This window comes from Apodemus sylvaticus, chromosome 8, assembly GCF_947179515.1.
Source record: "Apodemus sylvaticus chromosome 8, mApoSyl1.1, whole genome shotgun sequence".
Classification (NCBI taxonomy): Eukaryota; Metazoa; Chordata; class Mammalia; order Rodentia; family Muridae; genus Apodemus; species Apodemus sylvaticus.
Window position 1 is genome coordinate 83529 of NC_067479.1, and position 21686 is coordinate 105214.

General features: G+C 38.4%; 1 protein-coding gene across 2 annotated transcripts in view; it reads left to right on the forward strand.

Moving 5' to 3' along the window:
* Nucleotides 1–358: 358 nt before the first annotated feature.
* The window catches only part of Fgf14 (fibroblast growth factor 14), a 755593-nt gene continuing 734265 nt past the window's right edge, over nt 359–21686 (forward strand). For both annotated transcript variants that reach the window (XM_052190815.1, XM_052190818.1), the window contains exon 1: nt 359–566. In XM_052190815.1, coding sequence (XP_052046775.1) covers nt 359–566 — 208 coding nt within the window. The remainder of the gene's footprint in view (nt 567–21686) is intronic.

The window sequence follows — 21686 nt, forward strand, 5'->3', positions numbered from 1 at the left end:
GCTACACAATGGCAGTCTTTTCTCGCTAAGATGAATCCGGTTTGCCTTTTGCAGATCCGCCCATCCTCAGTTCCATTTAGTAAAAGGCTATGATTTTCTCTTTGGGGATCTTTTGTGCATTACTGTTCTCGCTGGTTAGTTCTGGTCTCGGTTGGGATTTCTTTGCTTTTTTTTGTTTGGCTTCATGTGAAAAAGGATTTTTTTTCTCTCCAACCCTTTGGTCATGATCCAGTGGTGATCAAGAGGGGATAAATCATTCACCCTGGCCGAGAAAAAACAATCGCTGAGAAGTCTCAAAGAGATATACCACGTGAGGGGAAAAAACTGGGAGAAGATCTGGAATATTAACGTTTTTCCTATGGTAAAACCGGTGCCCCTCTTCAGGAGAACTGATTTCAAGTTATTATTATGCAACCACAAGGGCCTCTTCTTTCTCAGGGTGTCTAAGCTGCTGGGTTGCTTTTCGCCCAAATCAATGTGGTTTCTTTGGAACATTTTCAGCAAAGGAACGCATATGCTGCAGTGTCTTTGTGGCAAGAGTCTTAAGAAAAACAAGAACCCAACTGGTAAGCAAAGCATGCATCATATTCTGTTTTTCCTGGTAATATCCGTCTGTTGCTCACGGAGCTAGGTCTGCAGTTTTGCTATGCAGGAGGCCAGGGAACATGCAAGGGACCCGGACAGTGTTGCATATAGAGGGGTTGCATGAATAAACAAGTAGCCTCCGCCGGATCTGCGTCTTCCCGACCCGAAAACCGTGATCAACAGCTCTTAGCTGTGACACAATCCATCATTAGGAGGGAGGAGGAAACTTTTTTATCCCCCACTAAGAGGATGTCTGGTGGAATATCGAAGGGCTTAGGCTATGGCTGTGCCAAGAGAAAGAGCCAAGAGCTCGCCTTACTTCTGCTCCTCCGGGAACATAGCTTTAGACTTTCTGATTAGCTTGCACAATATTCACCACCCCATCACCTTTAGCAAAGTAAAAGCGCCCCCTCCCTCACGGCCTGGATCCTCCGTCAGCCCCCGCCTCCCTCCCCCGTCTAGCTCTGGGTGCTATTAACTCATTCCCTAGTCTGCCTCTGACACATCCAGCCTGAGAACACTGAACACCGGAGCAGGGCTCATGCCTGGGGGAACCAGGACCCAGAGAACAAGCTCAGCCGGTCTAGTATATGCCATTTAAGTCCCTTCTCCTTTTAAAAACTGGCGTGGAAACCTTATGTGTGGGTCCACACTCTATGTGTGTGGATGAACAGAGGGTCCTTGCCTTATGCCTCCTGACGATCATGCGCCCTATTCCAAAGGGCTCCAACCAGGGAAACTTGCAGTATATTACATAAGAAATGCAAATGCAGGTGATTCGGGGAGCTGGGTCCCAGGGGTTTACTTTTCAGTGTCTATCTAGTCTGAGGCATTTGGGAGCAGCCAAGTGGGAGAGTACCCTCAGGCAGTCACGCCGGAGGGCTGCCTGGTGGTGGCAGCTGTGGCAAAGGAGCCTGAGTGCAGCCTTTCTTCAAATCATTCCTGCTGTCAGCCAGGAGTGTGCATTATCCCCTGGCTGGGATATGGTGGGAAAAGACCTGGAGCGGTTTTTGTGTCTGGAGTTATGCTGGAGGTGCGGGGGATCCGTTGTCCTGCAGTGACAGCGGGCGATGGAGACTGCTGAAGCTAGCTAGCACTGCGGTGCACTAGATCATAGCTCTCCGCGGCCGCCCTGACACCTGGAGCTCACAGCCAGCCACGGCATCCAAAACTCCCACGGCTGGGCAGCAAGTGGCTGCTGTCTCCCAGCCTCCGAACCCAGCAAATGTAGCATCGTTTGGATGACGTGCTTGGAGGGGGCTGCGTCTGTGGCTGCAGGGAGAACAGAGGAGTGTGGGTGGGCGGGGATGGAGGCAGTGGGTGTGGAGGTCGAGGACGCTTTGCGGCCACCACTTCTGCAGCAAAAGGCAAGGTGCCTGCGAGTTAAGTGTCCAAAAGGGCAGCTGTTCCTGTGCTCAGACCAAGGGAAGTTGCCCCTAGCTGGGACACTTAGGGGACTGTGGAGACTCTGGGAGGAGTCAGCTATTGGCTTCCAGGAGGGCTTCCCACTGCAGTGGAATTGTTGCCTCTGTTTTACAATCCTAGTCCCTGTGTTCTAAATCCACTCCTTGTCTACCAGCTTCTGTTAGTGTCCCCTGTCTTTTTACCCTTCTATTCTATAACTACTCAGCGTTTAGCAACTCTGAAATGATGTTCCCATCCTGAGATTTGTCCAAGGGGACAGCAGATTAAAGTGTAATCTTGGCTTTACTGATTCAGCCCTTCGGTATACTCCTGGCCATTGGCATCTAGCCTGACACCAGCGATGCCTGGTTCAAATAATACCCAGCTAAATCTGCAGCTATAGTTCATGGCCTGGACATGAAATAGTTGTCTGCAGGACTTCCCAAAGTGGGACAGGTCAAAGGCTGTAGTTGCAAGGGAGGGGCTACTACTTCACACAGTAAAAATAGTAGCCTTTTGAAGCCTTCTTGTGTTCTGTGAAAAGATTTAGTTCTCTTCTGAGAACAGAACACAGTAAAAAGTCTTTCTGTTTTGAGACTTGATCATTTGTCTAGGGACCTCAAACTCAGCCTTTCCATAATATTGGGGAATGGGAAATAACTCAGAGGTGGAGAAACAGTAAGCTTGTTTTCAAGACCCTTATGTTTTTATTGTAAATAATTTTACTGGAAATGTTGACCACCCCTGATCAGTTGAATATCTTTTTATTATTAGACTTGCCCCTTCCTATCTACTTTCATCTCTCTATAATAGTTTCCTCTTTCTAAAGTGCTTTGAAAGTTGTTAAACGAATAATTACTAATTTAGGGAGCAATTTATTTTGTAGCTAATGTACTTGAGTGGTAAAGTGGAGGGGTTAACCCACAATGTGTCTAACAATATAGATGACTATTCTAATAGGGTAGTTAGGGCTCAGATTGCCAGGGATTTGAGTCTAAACTGGTAGTCAGAGCATTTAGGAGATCGTTCCCCCCCCCCCCCAAAAAAAAGATGTGTTAAACCGTGTAGCTTACCTCCCAAAGGCTGGACTCAAACCCATGCCTGCCATTTCCTTTGAATATTGTACTTGGTGAGGTCTATTCTCCTGCTATTAACATGAAGCCTATAATCATTTGCAACTTTTTGATCCCAAGATAGCAGTACAGCTAAGAATTTAATTGGGTAATTAAAATAAAACAAGGACCAAAATCCTCTTAACTGTTAAAAACAAAAAGAACAGATTGGCTACCACCTATTATGTTATCTTAAATCTACAAGGAAAACAACTTGTTTCAAACTAAAAAGCTTGACAGAATGCTGCCAAGCACTAGGGAATTTGTTGCAAAAGCATTCCTTAATATTTCAGAGGCAGATTTTAGGTTAGTTCTTCTTCCCAATATTTGCAAGTTTTGCAATAGTTTACTGATTTTCAGCTTTGAAATTCTCAACAATTGTGGGGAGTTGAGCTAAAGGTTCCTGAGAATTTTAGAGGCATGGATTTAAAGGTGAAATTTATTTATTAACTCAGAACTTACTCATCAACTCCATTGTATTGCATTGTCCTGTAGTTGTGTTATGTGATAATCTAATGAGAAAAGAACATGCAGCATACATTTGCGCTACATTAAAAAAAATCACAACAGCTTAAACTTTTTTGGATGTAAAGTAAATATACTAATTTCATGCAAATACCTAGTATTTTACATCATAGTGATTATCAGAGAACACATTTGGATGTATACTTGTGCTCAAATGTCCCACTTTCTATTATTTTCCTAGCACAGCAATAGCTGTGCATTTAGAAGGAATGCTACCTGCTGTAGCTTTTGCTGTAAGTATGAGTCATGCAAGGTGACTGTATTTTAGGCAAATCATTAAGTAGGAATAATAAGTACAAAGTGGTTTTTTTTTTTTTTGCCTGTAGGAGGCTTATAATGTTTTTCTTGAACCATTAAAATAGTTTAGAATGACCAATGTGTATATCAGGCTTATTTAGGCAATAAACTAGGTCACTTGAAGCACAGAGTGATAAGGTAATAAATATGGTTGATAAGTACTAATGTTGTGTCATTGCTGTCTGTTCATTTACTGTTCCTAAAACCAGTAAAGGAGTCAGGGACTCTTTCACATGTTGTATCCAATATACCATGCGCAAGATCCCCAAGCCTCTTTATCAATTTTGGAAATTTTGGAAAACTCAGATTTTAAGATATATTACAATGTGTAAAAATCTTCTTGAGTACAGGTGTCTGTAGTGGGAGGATATGTAGGAAGCATATTACCTAGACAGCTTCACAGAGTGCACTAGGAACATTCCATAGACCCATTTGCCTTTAGTGTCTCCTTTTCTAAACTCAGCCTTATCGCTGAATAACTTAACTACAGAACAAGGAGAGGCTGATAGCAGCCATTAGGACCTTTTGTTTTCTACTGACATTAGTATCTTTAAACCCCACTCCTTTTCTTAAAAAAAACTAATTGTTTTAGGTTTACCAAACACCTGGTATATTAGGGCAATTCATTTACATATTCATTTTAAAAAGTTACTGGCATATAGGGGTGTCACATCCTTTTGAAGTGAGAAAATAGGGAGATTGGGAAGGAAATATAAGTAAGCACCCCCTTTTCCTCTTCTTCCCAGGCTGAAGTCTTATCCTAGGGTTCTGCAGAGCTGGGTCAGCCAGAAATTGGCAATTCTAAACACCAAGTGGGCAGAAAATGAAAACATCAAATTCAGATAGCATGACTAGAACAGGAAACAGGTGGAAGGTTCTTCTTGTAACATTTTTAAACTTAGTTGTGTCTGAACTCAATTCAGAAAGTTTTAGTTATTGAAGTAAAGTGAGTTATACAGAGCAGTACCACTTTATGAACCAAAGGTAGCATTTTTAGCTAGGATAAGTTCTGAATTGCTAGGAGAGTGGATTTTTTTCCTTTCTTTATGTTGACATCCAAATTAACAAGTATAAAGTCAATGCTTAATAAACTCACTTTTAACAATATATATGATATTCAAATGATGCATTGCTATTTGAATGTGCTAAAGCTAACTGTACACTGAGCTTCACATTTCCCACAGTAGACTATTCCTTTATAATGTTTGAATCCAGCTTTCCATATTTTAGCAAAAAATACATTGAAAACTTTTGTGTTTACATACAAATGGTAACAAGGACAACAGCAATGTTTTTAACTCTTTTATACACTTTGGAACCATGTTTCATTCATACTTCATTCATTCATAAGTTTTATACAAATACCATGTGTATGTATCAAAATAGCATTTTTTCATTTATTCCAAATAGTTTCTCAAGGCTTAGAGGGAAACAGTTGAGACACTTGAACAGTGTGGCAGAAATTTTGCCTCTGTGAAGTTTAAATCAGTATTATGCAAGCAAACAAACACACACTGCTGAGCCCAACTTAGCCACACCCTCTGGTCAACGTGGGTCAGAGATAGTTTTACTTGCTCATCTACCTGCTAGTGTTTAGTCTATACATTTTTCCTTAGATCTTTAGTTAGTGCACCATGCATCAGACCCAGGTGTGAGTTAAACCTGGGCATTGGAGAGCAGGGGATTTTCTGAGGGAGATAGCTCAATTTCTAAATTTATTTCCTGACATGCAATTCCAGGTTTTTGCGATTCTATTTTGGAAGGAAGGGCCATTGCATCTAGATGTTTTCTTGTATATTTCTCTAGTTGCTACAAAATAATGCTTTTACTTAAGTCAGAAATGTAGGATGATTGGGAAGTTAAAAGGAAGAACTACTAGGATTTTTTTTCCAAACATGGAAGTCAAAGGCAGAGAATATGTTTTATAGAGATCATAGACAGTGGTGTTAGACACTACTACATTTCCTGTTTCTTGACAGAGCTTTTGGTATTGATGGCAGAAAAAATGGTACAGTAAAAAGTTGATGGCTCTAAAATGCTGATCCACAGCATTGTGCCACTCTCAGTATGATAGTTGTTTAAGTTCATTCAGTGCTCACTTCTTTCCTGAATGATGAAAACAGAACTAAACACATAAACTTAAGTAGGGAAGCACAAATGGCAGAGACAGAGTTTATGTCCAGCTCTTTGTACACCTGGTGATTTTACAGAAGTGTTCTGAATCTGAAAATTCTGAAACCTGTGGTCTATTCCTCACACCTGAGCATTCTCTAAGAAAACCAAGCCAAGGGTTAATCTCATTCTTTCTGTAAAACTTGCCTTTATAATCAAGAATGAAAACTGAAGGCCTTCCCTGGCTCCCTCTGAAACAGGGCTGGCTTCAGCAGGGAGTGGTAGTGCACGCCTGCAATCCCAGCACTTGGGAGGCAGAGGCAGGTGGATTTCTGAAGCCAGCCTGGTCTACAGAGTGAATTCCAGGACAGCCAGGACCACATAGAGAAACCCTGTCTCGAAAAACCAAAAAAAAAAAAAAAAAAAAAAAAAAGCAGGGCTGGCTTCATTTTATTTTCTTTCATGGTCCTTTTTTTTTTTTTTTTTTTTTTTTTTTTTTCAGAAGTCAAGTAATTTGTGTCTTTCTCTAGATAGCACTAGGACCCTCTTTTATGGCCTAGCTTTCTCTTTTCTCTTTTCTTTCTTTCTTTCTTTCTTTCTTTCTTTCTTTCTTTCTTTCTTTCTTTCTTTCTTTCTTTCTTTCTTTCTTTCTTTCTTGTCATTGAGTTGGCAGCTGACTCTAATGAAGCCTTCTCATTTCTTGCACTCTGTTCTTTTGCAGTTTAAAAAGCAGTAAAATTTCAAGCTTTTCATTCAATATACTTCCAACTACCCGATTATTTTGCTTCCTTTAGTTAGGAACCACTTTAATAGGGTGGAGGTTGTCTTTGGTGTGAGAGGCTTGGAGTTTGTATCAGGGACAACAAAGTTTGGTAGAATCTATAGCTGTTGGCCTCTAGAAAACTGTTAATATTCCATGCAAAACCTAGTCTTAAAACTCTGTAGTTCTGATCTGTTCACAGCATAGAAATCCTTTGGAGATCTAGTTGAAGTTGGTGACCAGGAGAGGCTGCAAGAGGCAGGGTTCCCTTTCTTACCCAGCAGTCTCATCCTTACTAGGCTTGTGCATGAAGGTGTGTGTGTGTATGGGGGGGGGATAATGGGGGAGTGAGCAGTTACTTTCACATTCATCCTAGAGGGCTCTGCTAGACTGTGAAATCTCGGGGGGGGGGGGGGGAAGTTTCTGTTGCCACAGAGATGACCTCTGAACCTGAGAGCAAAAATGGCCCCTTTGCGGGTGCCTTGGTTACTATGGGAACTGCAGGGTCCAGGATCCTGGTGCTGGAGCAACTTGGGAGCAAGGGCGAGGGAGCAGCCACTCTGCCCTCTTCTTTCTAGGATGGGAGCATGTTTGTCCTGTGGAGCCCAGGCAGAGAACTATGGTCCTAGCCTGCTCCACTCACAGGCTGCTTTAAAGAGAATGTGCTTCAGATGAGGGCTGGGCCGCCTGCTCTTTGACAGGGACTGGGACTGGGACTGGGAGTCTTTCTTGGAGCCCATTTCTGGCCTCAGTTACTGGGAGAGGCACAAACATTCCTGAGGTTTTCTGTGCTCCAGTCTAGGGTGCAATCCAAAGGGTTTTGATTAAAAATTTCAGCACAGAGCCTCCTTGCATAGTTTTGAGTTCTGAAACCACTACACCCCTGTCCCCAAACCTGTGTCTTTCCTGGACTATGTTGACTGCATTTAAACTGTGTTTTAAAATTAGTGATTATCAGATGTGGGACCACCTTGAAACTCATGAACTGCTTTCTTCTCTTTGGAGTGTGCTAACTCCTCATTGGGAATACTAGTGAGTTGTAAAAGCTGATTCATAACTGTAGTGACAAACAGGCACATCCCTCAGCCCCGGAGGGATAGACTGCATAGAGCTTTTCAAGCATTTTCTAGAGCTGTGTGCTTGCTGTTGAGATGGCTTTACAGTTGACCCTTTCTGTCTCTAGATGCATTTTTCTTGGGGACTGCTAAGCATTTTTGAAGGATGGGATGTATGTTTTCCCCCTGCCCTCCATTCTCTTAGGGATAATGATAATAATCACATTACGTTAACAACAACAACAACAACAACAACAACAAACCAAACCAAACCAAACCAAACCAAACCCCAGTCATAAGTTTGAAAACTTTTCAGACTTCACTTTTAATTCTGAAATTTATAGTCTTTCAGGTCTACAGGCTTTTTGTCAAGTACACATTATTTTCCCCTTACCTCTCTTTCTTTTGCTATGTATTCCATGCTGCTCTAGACTCAACATTCTCTTGCCTCAGTATGCAGAATCCTGGCATTAGAGGCTGGTACAGCTTTTTTCTAAACTTCAGAGAGTTAAAATATTCTCCTGTGCCTCAGGTGTTGCTGCAGGAGCAGGGTGAAGAGACACTGTATGACAGAAATTTGGAGTAGACACAAAGAATTGTGTTGGCTCTGAGGGTTCAATACTAGCCAAGAGCTTTAGACAGAGAAGGATAAGTTAAGGTTCAACAAAAAGGATATATAGAAGGCTTGCCGGAGGGAACAAAACTGAGCTCTGATGATTGGGTAGGGGTTACTCATCAGAGAAAGGCTTAGAGTGGATTGGTAAGGCAAACTCAGCAGCATGTTTTAAACTTTGAGCATATAAGAGTAGTGCAAGGCAGATGGAGGGAGGGAACTGGGAAGGGGGATGGGGAGGGGTATGGAGGATTCAGATCATGTGTGGGGAAGGGTGGGAGAGATGGCTAGATGGCCATGAAAATGAATGGAAATCTGCAACTGATGGGACGAAATGGTGGGGGTATCTCCAGGATGAGACAGAGACCTGGGATAAGGGGGACACCTGAGAGTTATGCATACCTAGAACTAAGCTGAGGATAGAAGTTGTTAGGAGGGAGTAGCAAGTAGTGCAGTTAGAAGGTAAAGAAGAACAGATCCTGGGTAAATATGACTCATATTTATTCTTTAGTCAACTCTCATGCCACAGTGTGGAAAACAGCTTTGAGTCAGGCAAGACTGAAGAAAGAGCACAGAGGAAGAAACTATTGGTTTTTTTTCTTTTTGTATATATATATATGTGTGTGTGTGTATATATACATACATATATATATTTTCTATATTCTTTGTTTACATGCCAAATGCTTTCCCCTTTCCCAGTTCCCCCTCCCCATATGTCCCATAAGTCCTCTTCTCTCCATCCATTCTCCAATCATTCCCCCTCCCTTTTCTCTGTCCTGGTACTCCCCTAATTTGCTGGATCAAGCCTTTCCAGGATCAGGGCCCTCATCTTCCTTCTTCATGGGAATCATTTGATATGCTGATTGTGTCTTCAGTATTCAGAGCTTCTGGGCTAATTAATATCCACTTATCAAAGATTGCATTCCATGTGTATTCTTTTGTGATTGGGTTACTTAGCTTAGGAAGATATTTTCCAGTTCCAACCATTTGCCTAAAAATTTCATGAATTGATTGTTTTTAATTGCTGAGTAGTATTCCATTGTGTAAATATACCATATTTTCTGTATCCATTCCTCCACTGAGGGACATCTGGGTTCTTTCCATCTTCTGGATATTATAAATAGGGCTGCTATGAACATAATGGAGCATGTGTCCTTATTGCATGCCGGAGAATCCTCTGGGTATATGCCCAGGAGAGGTATAGCAGGGTCCTCTGAAAGTGTCATGTCCAGTTTTCTGAGGAACCACAAGACTGATTTCCATAGTGGTTGTACCATCTTACAATCCCACCAGCAGTGGAGGAGTGTTCCTCTTTCTCCACATCCTCGTCAACACCTGCTGTCTCCTGAGTTTTTATTTATTTTTATTTTGTGTACATTGGCATTTTACCTGCATGTAATAACTGTATGGAAGTGTTGGGTTCCCTGGAACAGGAGTTACAGATGGTTGTGAGCTGCCAAGTGGCTGCTGGGAATTGAACCCAAGTCCTTCCTCTGGAAGAACAGCCAGTATTCTTTTTTTTTTTTTTTTTTTTTTTTTTTTTTTAGATTTATTACATATACTGTGTTCTGCCTTGCATGTATGGCTGCAGGCCAGAAGAGGGCAACGGCCCCTCATTATACATGGTTATGAACCATCATGTGGCTGCTGGGAATTGAACTTAGGACTTTCAGAAGAGCAACCAGTGTCCTTAACCTCTGAGCCATCTCTCTAGCCCCAGCCATCTCTCCAGCCCCTTGAGTTTTTAACCTTAGCCATTCTGACTGGTGTGAGGTGAAATCTATGCTGTGGTCCCAAGTAAGGCTCCAGAGGGAGAGTAGAGTCAGTTTGAGAGAAAAGTAAATTCGAAAAACAAGTTAGAATCTAGAACTTTCTGCCTGCAGTCTTCAAGCCTTTGGTAATTTGCCATTAGCATATTATCTTCACTTTGGAACATGTAAAAGCTGCCCAGAGAGCCCTATTGAAGATTCAAGGAACTAAGTAAAAAGTCAAAAACTTTGATAGATTTGTAAGTAAAAATTAAAACACTTCTGGAAATAATTCTACTGGATAATGAGTTCATTTTTTTGACTTTTTTTCTAAAAATCTTAGGGATGGAAAAATGCTTTATAATGAAGTCAAGTGTCTTTTATGGTTATATACAGGGTTTGTTAATAGCAGGCATTTTTGCACATATTTTGGCTAATATGAGAAGCCAAATAGTACAATTAAAAGCCAGATTTTCAGATGGATTATTCCAGATTGGCAAGAAAGGAGAAGGAAGTGAAAACCTTGTTGGATTTTTATATGTAGTTTACTCTTGTTTCCCAGATGCAAATGAAAGTGCTTGTAATTAAAATGTCTTTCCCCTTCTGTTACATTTTGTTGTCTGAGCAATTACAGTGGATCACTGAAGTGAGCCATAACCTTTTTTTTACAAAGCTATCTCTTAAATAGAGTGTAGCTTAGGAGGATTCACCCTCTCTATTCTTCACATTTCCTATATGAAATACAGTACTGAATTGTACTTAAAATGCAAAAATAAAAGGGCCTAAAGACCAAAACAAATATAATATTCCTTCATCGTGTTCCTGTTGAACATTAGGTGTTATAAGTATTAAGCAAAGAAAGACTATGTTTCCTAAGAGACCTTCCTTAGTTTGCCAATTAAACACTTAACATCCATTGTCATTGTGCATTACAGGTTTACTCTTAGGTAAAGTAGTTGACTTAGGTAAAGTACTTACTTGAAAGTATATTGAAAGTGTCCCCTTTTATGAGTATCATGGCTCATAAGATTTAGATTTTTTTATTAGCTCAAAAATATTTTCCCATTTACAATGGTAACTGAAGTAAAATTCTTTGCATCACATATATAATAATAGATACTAAATAGAGGAGAGACATTTTAAAAGTTAATTAAATAAAAATATGAAAGTATACATTTTAGGGGGTGTTGTGGATAGCCCTGGGCTTGTATTTTGATACTAATTCTACTCCTTAGAGAGGCCTTAGATGAGGAGTTGCTTTGTGAACCTTCTTCCCATCTTAACTTTTCAAATAATGCCTTGAGCCAATGATTGGGCAGGAAGAAGGGAGGAGCTGAGAGTTTAGGGGAGGAGCCACGGGGGCATCAACAGGAAGGAGAGGAACTACAGGGGATTGACAAGAGGCTGCATATAGAGAAGCTCATAGCCTAAAGAAACCTCAAGTTATATGGGATAATATAGATGGAAATAGAGTAGTGTAGTGGGAGATCTTATAGCTTGTTTTGTTAACTGATTGAGTTATTTCTTTTACTGGGGAGTTGGGTTGGAAACAAAGTAGCAACAAGGGGGTACTATGGGATGTTTTGACAAATATATGTGATAATATGGGAGATAGTTTGAATGAATGGATAATAAATATTAGAAATAGTTTAAGGGTAGAGGAACCAACTTAATGTGGGATATTCTAGCTTCTCTTCTATTGCTGATATGAGACCAAGTAATTTACTGAAGAGAATTTGGTAGTTGGTGGTTGTTTGGGGAGGGAATATCATTCACTCTTTAGGGTATGGCTTCCCATGCTCCAGTAGATGGGCCTCCACCCTTCTGCTTAGTAGCCTTACTAGGCTATCAGAAAGAGAAAAAAGAAGAAATGAAGTTGGAGGAGCAGGATAAAGGAAATATAGGATTTAGAGTCAGGAGATAGGGAATTAATACAGAACTGCTAGTGCAAGACAAGGAGACTCCTGAGACATATAAAAAGGACTTTATTTCTCAGTAATAACAGGTAGGCTGGGATTCATGTCCTCCTCATCTCATGGTGTTCTACATGATCTCTGGTTCCTTGGAGGCAATGTTCAGTGGCTCAGTAGACACCAGTATATAGATCCACCTTGTACTAATGGATTCAGCCGGGTGGCATAGTCCTTCATAATAATAACTTTTATGAAAAGTTAACTGTACTACTATCCTAAAAGTAGGAAAGGCTCATAATGATAATGTTTTTAAAATAAAATACAACAAAATTATGTGGGTGTCAGCAAAAGGGAACAAAACACAAAATCAGAGGGAACAATAACAAAATATTTTAATAAGTAGTAGGATGTATTCTGAGGACATGGCTGGGAAAGGCACCTCTCCACTACTATGGGAATAACTGAAAAAGGGGAAGTATAATTCTCAAGCCATGCTCTCTTCTCCACCACTGTACTTCTTATAACTAAAGGTAATAAACAATTTGATTTTGCTCTAAATTTTGTCTAATTTTTGTTCTCATTTGTTTTTTTTTTATAATTTTTTGGGGGGGTTTATATTATATATATATATATATATATATATATATATATATATATATATTTTTTACTGGTTATTTTGTTTACATTCCAAATGTTGCCCTCCTTCCCAATCTTCCCTCTGCAAACCCTCATCCAATCCCCCCTTTCCCTTTCCCTCTAAGAGGATGCTCCCCCTGACACCTGCCTCACTGCTATAGCATCCAGATAAGGCAATCCTCTGCTACATATTGAGTTGGAGCCATGGAACCATCAATGTATACTCTTTGGTTGGTGGTTTAGTCCCTAGGAGCTCTGGGGTGGGAGAGATCTGGTTAGTTGATACTGTTGTTCTTCCTATGGGGTTGCAATCTCCTTCAGCTCTTTTCAGTCCTTCCCCTAACTCTTCCTTTGGGGACCCTGGGCTCAGTCTGATAGCTGGCTGTATCTGTATCTGCATTAGTCAGGTACTGTGAGAGCCTCTCAGAGGACAGCTACACCAGGTGCCTGTCTGCAAGCACTTTTAGGCATCAGAATAGTGTTTGGGTTTGGTGTCTGCAGATGGGATGGATCCCATGGTGAGGCAGTTTCTCTGAATGGCCTTTCCTTCAATCTTCGCTTCAGTTTTTGTCCCTGCATTTCCTTTAGACAGGAACAATTCTGGGTTAAAGATTTTGAGATAGGTGGATGGCCCCATCCCACAACTGGGGGCCATGTCCATCTACTGGAGGTGGTCTCTTCAGCTTCTGTCTCCCTGATGTTGGGTATTTTGGCTAATGTCATCCCCATTGGGTCCTATCCCTAGTGTCTGGGGCTTTCTAGTGGTTCCCCCTTCCCCTCCCCTGTTACTTCTTTCTATACATTTCCCTAGTCCTTTGGACTTCTGTTTCTTTCCATACCTGATCCTGCCCCTGATTTTTCCCTCTCCTTCCTCTCCCCAACTCAGGCTCCTCCTTCTTTCTGCCTCCTGTAATTATTTTGTTCCCCCTTCTAAGTGGGATTGAAGCATCCACACTTTGGCCTTCCTTCTTGTTAAGCTTTATATTGTCTGTGAATTATATCGTGGGTATTCTGAGCCTTTAGGCTCAGAATATGTCTACTTATCAGTGAGTACATACCATGCATGTCTTTTTGGGTATGAGTTACCTCACTCGAGATGACATTTTTTTTTTTTTTTTAGTTCTATACATTTAGCGACAAAATTCATGTAGTTGTCGTTTTTTAATAGCTTAGTAGTATTCCATTTTGTAAATGAGCCACATTTTCTATATCCATTCTTCAGTTGAGGGACATCTGGTTCTTTCCAGCTTCTGCCTATTATAAATAAGGCTGCTATGAACATTGTGAAGCATGTGTCCTTGTTATATGCTGGAACATCTTTTGGGTATATGCCCAATAGTGATATAGCTGGGTTTTCAGGTAGAACTATATCCAATTTTCTGAGGAACCACCAGATTGATTTCCAAAGCGGTTGTACCAGCTTGCAATCTCACCATCAATGGATGAGTGCTCCTCTTTCTCCCGATTCTTGCCAGCATCTGTGGTCTGACAGCTTTCTAAATAAAGAGAGAAGGAGCTTTGATTCTTCACAATGTGGAATGAACTACTATGCACTTTCCCCTCTGGTTGTCACCTGCTTCTTGGCAAGATGATGTTTCTACTGAAACACTGAATGGGAAAGAAGTAAAAATGACAACAGGTTATTTGAACACAACCACCCTTTCACTAACTTGTAGAACATTGTATTAGTGCTTTTCTCATTAATGTGACCAAATATCTGAAAAGAAGTAACTTAATGGAGAAAAGGTTTATTGTGGCTCATCATTTGAGGGTCATTGTAGTGGGGAACATGAGGATGTACAACATATTGTATCTGCAGCTAGGAAGCAGAGGAGAATAAATACTAATGGTCCTTATTCTCTTATTGTTACTTAATCTGAGACGCTAGTCCATGGAATGGCGTTGCCAACATTCACAGTGGATCTTCCCCCTCAGTTAAACCTCTCTGGAAATATATGATTGAATCACGCTTTTGTTTTACTTTTTTTTTTTTTTTTTGCAAATTAGAGAGATAGGAATAGACAACTAACTGCATAACACCACAGGACTAGATGCTGAGGCATTAAGAAAAGGGCCTGTTTTTACCTAAGTATCACTGAATAAAAAACAATGTGCATTTTGTGCAGGTAAAGATATCACATCAGGTTATGGTCTAATCTGTGTCATCTGAGTAAGTGCTTATCACCTCGCCCATTCCCTCAGGTGCCCACCGACTCATGAGAGCCCAAGTAAGGATGTTTAAGGTCATCCAGTTAACTCTGAGATTTATAGTTTTCCTCTTTCATGCTTCTTAGTCATAGTCTCTATTTCTGTGTACCTTGATATCAGCTTCTTTTTAATATAGTTTTCATTATAATGTTAATATTTTAATGTAAGACAAATCTTTGCACTTCTCTTATATTTTTAACACTGTTAAATGGTTTAAATGCAATTGTGTAATTGTAAAAAAGTAATTTTCATAGAATAATACAGTATGTTTATTTCTTGTTATATTACATTATGGCAAAACTGGCCATAACTACATAATGAACAGTGATATGCTACTTTAACATAGCATCTCACAGATTAAATTGTAGTTTGAACTTTTTTAAGATTCAGAGAAACATTAAGCAATTGAATATACTTATAGATATGAATATAGATATTTCACTTGGACATTTGTTTTCTCCTCCCATCTGCAGGCCAGTACAATCTTTTATCCAAGAGAACCACTGATACAGGGTCTGTATTAACAATAATTTAAAAGCAACAAGTAAAAGTTCAGATGTAGGTTGGTACAACTGTTGATATTTTCAGTTCTTAAACTTATGACTGTGAAAAACAGTGTAATAGTTGTACTAGATAGTTTTGTAGCTTTCAGCTCTTCCTGAGTTTTGTTTTGTTTTAAAGACAGGAATTTACTATGTAGTTCAAGTTGGTCTTGAACTAACAATCTTCTTGTATCACCCTCCTGGATTCATATATTATGGATTTGTGCTACCATACCAGGTAATTCTTTGTCCCTTTAGGTAGCCTACCTGTAATTTGATAGAGAATACACTGTGCATAATGTTCAAAGTCTCTAAACTTACTTTTGCTAAAGCTCTTATTTTGAGACAGCATCTTTCTATGTAGCAATGAAGGGAACTGATCTTTTATCCTTTGTTCTTCCCCACTCCCCTTCACTTCATGTCATTAACAGCAATGTCAAGAGCTCTTATTCTTTGACTAAATTAGAGATGGATTTGGATTAAATCAAGAGTTCATGGCTAGTCTTGAAATCTGAGAATAAATTCGTATGTCAACTTTCTGCTACTGCAGCAAATATCTGAAATAATCAATGACAATCAACTTATAAAGTGAAGCTGGAGAACATCATACTAAGTGAGGTAACCCAGTCTCAAAAGATCAATCATGGTATGCACTCACTAATAAGTGGATATTAGCCTAGAAAATTGGAATACCCAAAATCTAATCCACACATCAAATGAGGTACAAGAAGAATGGAGGAACGGCCCCTGGTTTTGGAAAGACTCAGTGTAGCAGTATAGGGCAAAACCAGAACAGGGAAGTGGGAAAGGGTGGATGGGAGATCAGGGGGAGGGAAGGGGGCTTATGTGACTTTTGGGGAGTGGGGGGGCCAGAAAAGGGGAAATAATTTGAAATGTAAATAAAAATATATCGATTAAAAAATTAAAATAATAAAGTGAAAATGTTTATTCTGGCTCGCTGTTATGGAGCTTTCCGACCATGGCTGGTCAGACTTGACTCTTTTAGTGAGATATCTGATTGGGGCAGAAGAAGAGAGTGGAACAGAGCTACTCACTTCAGTGTTAGGTCTTGTACAAGAAAAGAGGAATGAGATGGACTCATATTATCTTCTCTTTCAGTATGTCCCAGTTCCACAAAGACTGCTTATTAGGGACCCCCCTCTTAAAAGTTCTACCTCTTTCCAGAGTAAGCCTTTATTACTTGGACCTTTGGAAAACACTAAGTTCCAAACTATAGGAGCTGGGTACATTTTTAAAGGAAAATGAGGTAGAAAATAGTTATAAAATACATTGTGACCAGAAACTGATTCATATTCCACAAAGCTGACAGGCATCTGTAGGGGCTGTTCTTCATTGTAACTGATGCTGACAATAGAACCCAGAGCCTCCCATGATATATTCTACCACTGACTCACTTTTGTAGCATTTTGTTGTTGAAATTTGTTTGCCTAGAACAGCACCATCTTAGGATTCTATTTCCTCTACATTTTTGATGACTTTTGTTACCATCTTTTTGATTCTAGTCATTTTAGTGAGTATGAATTTGTATGTCTCTATGGTGTTTAGTTGTGTTTTCCTAGTTACTATTCTTATTGGCATTTTGTGTATCTTGTTTGGAAAAATATCCACTTATATGTTTTAACATTTTTAGTTGAGTTATTTATCCTTTTAGTTTTGAATTGTAGGAGTCCATTATATATCCTAGACACAAATTTCTTATAAGGCTTATAATTTCTAAGTATTTTTCCTTTCTGCTTATTTTATTCCCACATTTTTAGTGGTGTCCTTTAAAACATTTTGATTTAGTGAGGTATAATTATTAGTTTTTTTTACTCACTTATATGCTATTAAACATATGGTATTTATATCTATGAAACCATTTCTTAACTCCAATTTACAAAAATTTAGCTCTAAATTTGCTTTGAAGATGTGTAAGCTTTACATTTAAGTCTGGGATATGTTGTGAGCAAATTTTTGCATATAGGATGAAATATAAATACTTTTTTTTTACATGTTAGCATTCATTTGTTTAAGGACTGTGTGAAAAAAATTTCCAAATAATATTTGGAAATCTCATTCTTTCCAAAGAATGGAGATTTGGAGATTATGGAGTTGACATAAACCAAAGCATTTTTCTTTATTTCTAAAACTAGTTTTAACTAATTTTTATCAAAAATGACCTAACAATGTCTCAGTATTTCAAAAACATAAGTTATAATATTTCTAATGGACCTACAGTAGAGATATTATGAACATTTTTTTTTTTACAGAAGTGCATGTCTACTTTTACGATATCTCACTTTGAAAGAACATTTGACATCAATAGCCACATAAAATGTACAAATATTTTCAAGAAATCAAATAACACATGCTTAAGTCTATTCAGGGTTCTAAAAGAACATACCTTAGACTAGGTGTTTATAAACAACATTTCTCAGAGTTCTACAAATAGAAAAATCCAACGCTGAAAATGTCAAAGGTGCATTGTCTTGTGAATCTAGGATTTAGAGATGAAACCTTTTTGGCTCAATTGTCACACGATTTATGGAAAGATCAAGTATCTTTCTGTTTCTTTTATAAGGGTACATGTCTTGGAGGCTCATGATATGATCACTATCTGATCATCTCTTAAAAGTTCCACCTCTTTCTACTACTGCATTGGGAATTAGGATATTGAGATAACATAAACACCAAGACTGTATCAAGTGCTTAGACTATTTGTAGCAAGTAAACAGGAATAAATAATTTTATAGCCATATCTGTGATTCATAATTTCTCTGATTGTTCTTATGTTTGTTCTTAAGGAATGGGCATTTCATTAGTATATTAATAATAGGATACTATATTTACATTTAGTTTTTCTAGTTTTAAAGGTTACGCCATGAAGGTCAAGATTCAATGAGATATAAATTGCAATTTCTGTATTTAAATTTATCTTAATTTACTTCTTAATTATGTTATTCAAGACATGTATATTCCTTGTTATTAAATGTTATCTAAGTTGTAAGAGAATCACATCTTTTGCTAGATTACTGTTTTGTGAATAGAAAAAAATTCCACTACTATGCAGGAGATCAAAACTGTGTCATCACTAGGAAGACCCTTCTGAAACCAGGTGGACAGTCTCAAGCACCATTAGTTGGTGAATAATACAGATATACTGTGTTATTATATGTTGATTTCTTTTGTATTATGTATAAAAATACTCAGTTGCCTTGGCTATGCTCTGGGGATTAAGAGAAGGGACATTTATTGTTGTTTGAGCTATAGCACTTAATTCATAGCTCCAACATCAGTGAAATATGGGATGAGAGATAGATAAAGCCTCACTGATCTTAGTTTGATTTTCTTAAGGAGTATGGCAAATGAGCTCTTCAAGGTAGACTTCTTGTTTAATAATATTAAAATTTTTTCTTTTCAATTACATCACTAAAGAAGAGTATCATGGTGTTAGATGACTTTCACTTGATTGTTCTGATTTCTTTACTCATCTGACCTGCTTTTGTTTTTTCTTTCTGGCACGATCTCACTCTATAGCTTGGTTTGTCCTAAAAGGCACTTTATAATCTAGCCTTGAATTCAGAATTTTCCTGTCTTAGCTTTCTGCTTGACAAGATTAAAAGAATACACTTGACACCCCAAATTAACCAGGGAACATACCTCACAAATTTTAGAATGGTATAGGTTAGATCAGTATGTTCATATGTTGTTGTTGTCTTTGTATTAATCTATGTGTGCATTTAGTATCAAGAAACATGGAGTGCATAATTTGAAAACTTAATTTGTGTGTGTATGTGTGTGTGTGTGTTTAAGAGAGAGAATCTACATCATCTAAGTGCATTGGTAGATCAGAGAAACAAGCAAGGTGTACCACTTCTTTCTAATTTCATTTTTCCTGTGGCAAATTTCCCAATATTAAGTGAGTTTGCTTAATTATTTTCTTGAAAATAATAGTCTAAATTACTTTATATATGTCCAACATAAACTTATAAGCAGAGCTTATAAATAAATAATTTAATGACTGATTTAATGATTCTTATATAATACTGAAGGATAAAACACTTAAAACTCTGAAATTTGATTTTGCATTAACAGAAAATGTGCTGTACATGAGATAAAAGATTCAGCACTTTCTTTTTCCCACACTAAAGATAAGTCATTGGAGCAACTCCTACCTTAATGCTGTATATTCCTTTGTCTTGTATCTGCCCAACTATCCCCAGCCCTCTTGATCTACTTGGATTAGTTTTGTTATACCCTCTTTTTGGGTCACTAAATATCTTCTTTATATAATTATTGTTGGATGGTATGCATTTCGAAAATCAAATTTTAGTCCCCTTACTCTCATTGATAAAAACAACCTTTGGAGTAAAAGTTTAAAATTCCATTTGTGATTGGTCTGTGCCTCAAGGTCTTTTTTGTTTGTTTTGTTTCTGGTAGGAGAGAGAGAGAAAGAGAGAGAGAGAGAGTAAATACTACTTACCTATTTTCAGGCATCAGCAGAGAATACATATACATAGAATAAGTAATATAACACCTAGCATGTAGATCTTTACTTTCTAAATCTTTTCTCCCTATTTCCTTGTCAGTAGTAATGTTAGTTTCTTTCTTATATTCTCTGATATGAATGAGGCTTATGCAAAAATTAGCATTAAATTAATATTTTAAAGCCCTTTACCCATAATTAGTGTTATTGTAAGTAAATGACAATAGAAAATAATTTCTAATGACTTATTTTTGATTTTGGTAGTTGGAACAAAAGCTTTATATATGTTAGAAACACAGCTAAGACATAAAAACAGTCCAGGAAATTTATTTTTAAATAAAAATTTAAAAAATAGTTTTAAGCTCACAGCAAAACTGAGGAGAAAGATTTTTCATATTTTCTTTGCCAACACATATGTTGACATCTTTTATCAGAGTGGTCCATTTGTTACAAGTGAGGAAAGTGTATTGAAGTATCATCACAGAGTCCAATGTTTACATATGAGTCCATTCATGGCATTATATACTTTGCGGGTTTGGACAAACACATAAAGTCCTCACCATTGTAATATATGTAGAGTTTTCTTCACTACCTTAAAAATTCTTGTGCTTAGGTCCCCACTGGAGGAGCTAGAGAAAGGACCCATGGAGCTGAAGCAGCTTGCATCCTCATAGGAAGAACAACTTTATGAACCAACCAGTACCCCCAGAGGTCCCAGGGACTAAACCACCAACCAAAGAGTAACCAACCAACACATGGAGGGACCCCTGGCTCCAGCTGCATATATAAAGGATGGCCTTGTTTGACATCAAAGGAAGGAGAGCCTTTGGTCCTGAGAAGGCTCATTGCCCCAGTATAGTGGAGTGCCAGGACAGGGAAGTAGGAGTGTGTGGGTGGGTGAGCAGGGGTAAGGGGGGTGGGGAAGGGTGTTTTCAGAGGGGAAATCAGGAAAGGGGATAACATTTGAAATGTAAATAAAGAAAATGTCTAATAAAAAATTCTTGTGCTTATAAAAGTGTCTAAACAAAGGTTAAAGGTAGGCACATTTAGAGGCTTAAAAAGATTCATGTTCTTTCACTGAATTTTATTTTGTACTTTTTAGGCTTAACTGTTTTTTCACCTGTAAAGTCTGACTGAATTTGTGTTTTGTTGGTCCTAATGGACTTGCTGCAAGCAGACAGTTTTTCTTATATTGTTTCTGACCTTTTAAAGAACATTGTCAGATATATGTGCTAGAATATTCATACATTTGCTCTTTTCACATATATTTTCAAGATATGTATTAGTCATGCATGCATGCCAAAATGACAAATTTTGAGTCTTTAAGTAGGTATCTACACACTCATATCTTTCCTATATGCATATTTTCATCATTCATATTCCATAATTACTTTGGTCTAATAGAAATAACATCAGGTACTGAGGTAAACTTCATTGATAATCCTGTTTCTCTGATGCCTTTCGTTCTAGTTACAAATTGATGAAGCACATTTAAAGTAATCTTTTAAAATCATATTTTGCCATATGAGAGATTCTTGCTTTCTTTTGTCTTTGCATCAGAAAGAATCTCATCTGTGGCTTTGATCTCTTTTGTTTTTTAAATTTTCCTCTGTGGCTCCTGTTTCTGTCTAACTTCTGCTATTAGTGATGTTGCTCATCCATAAAATTCTTTTTCAATTATTTATGCAAT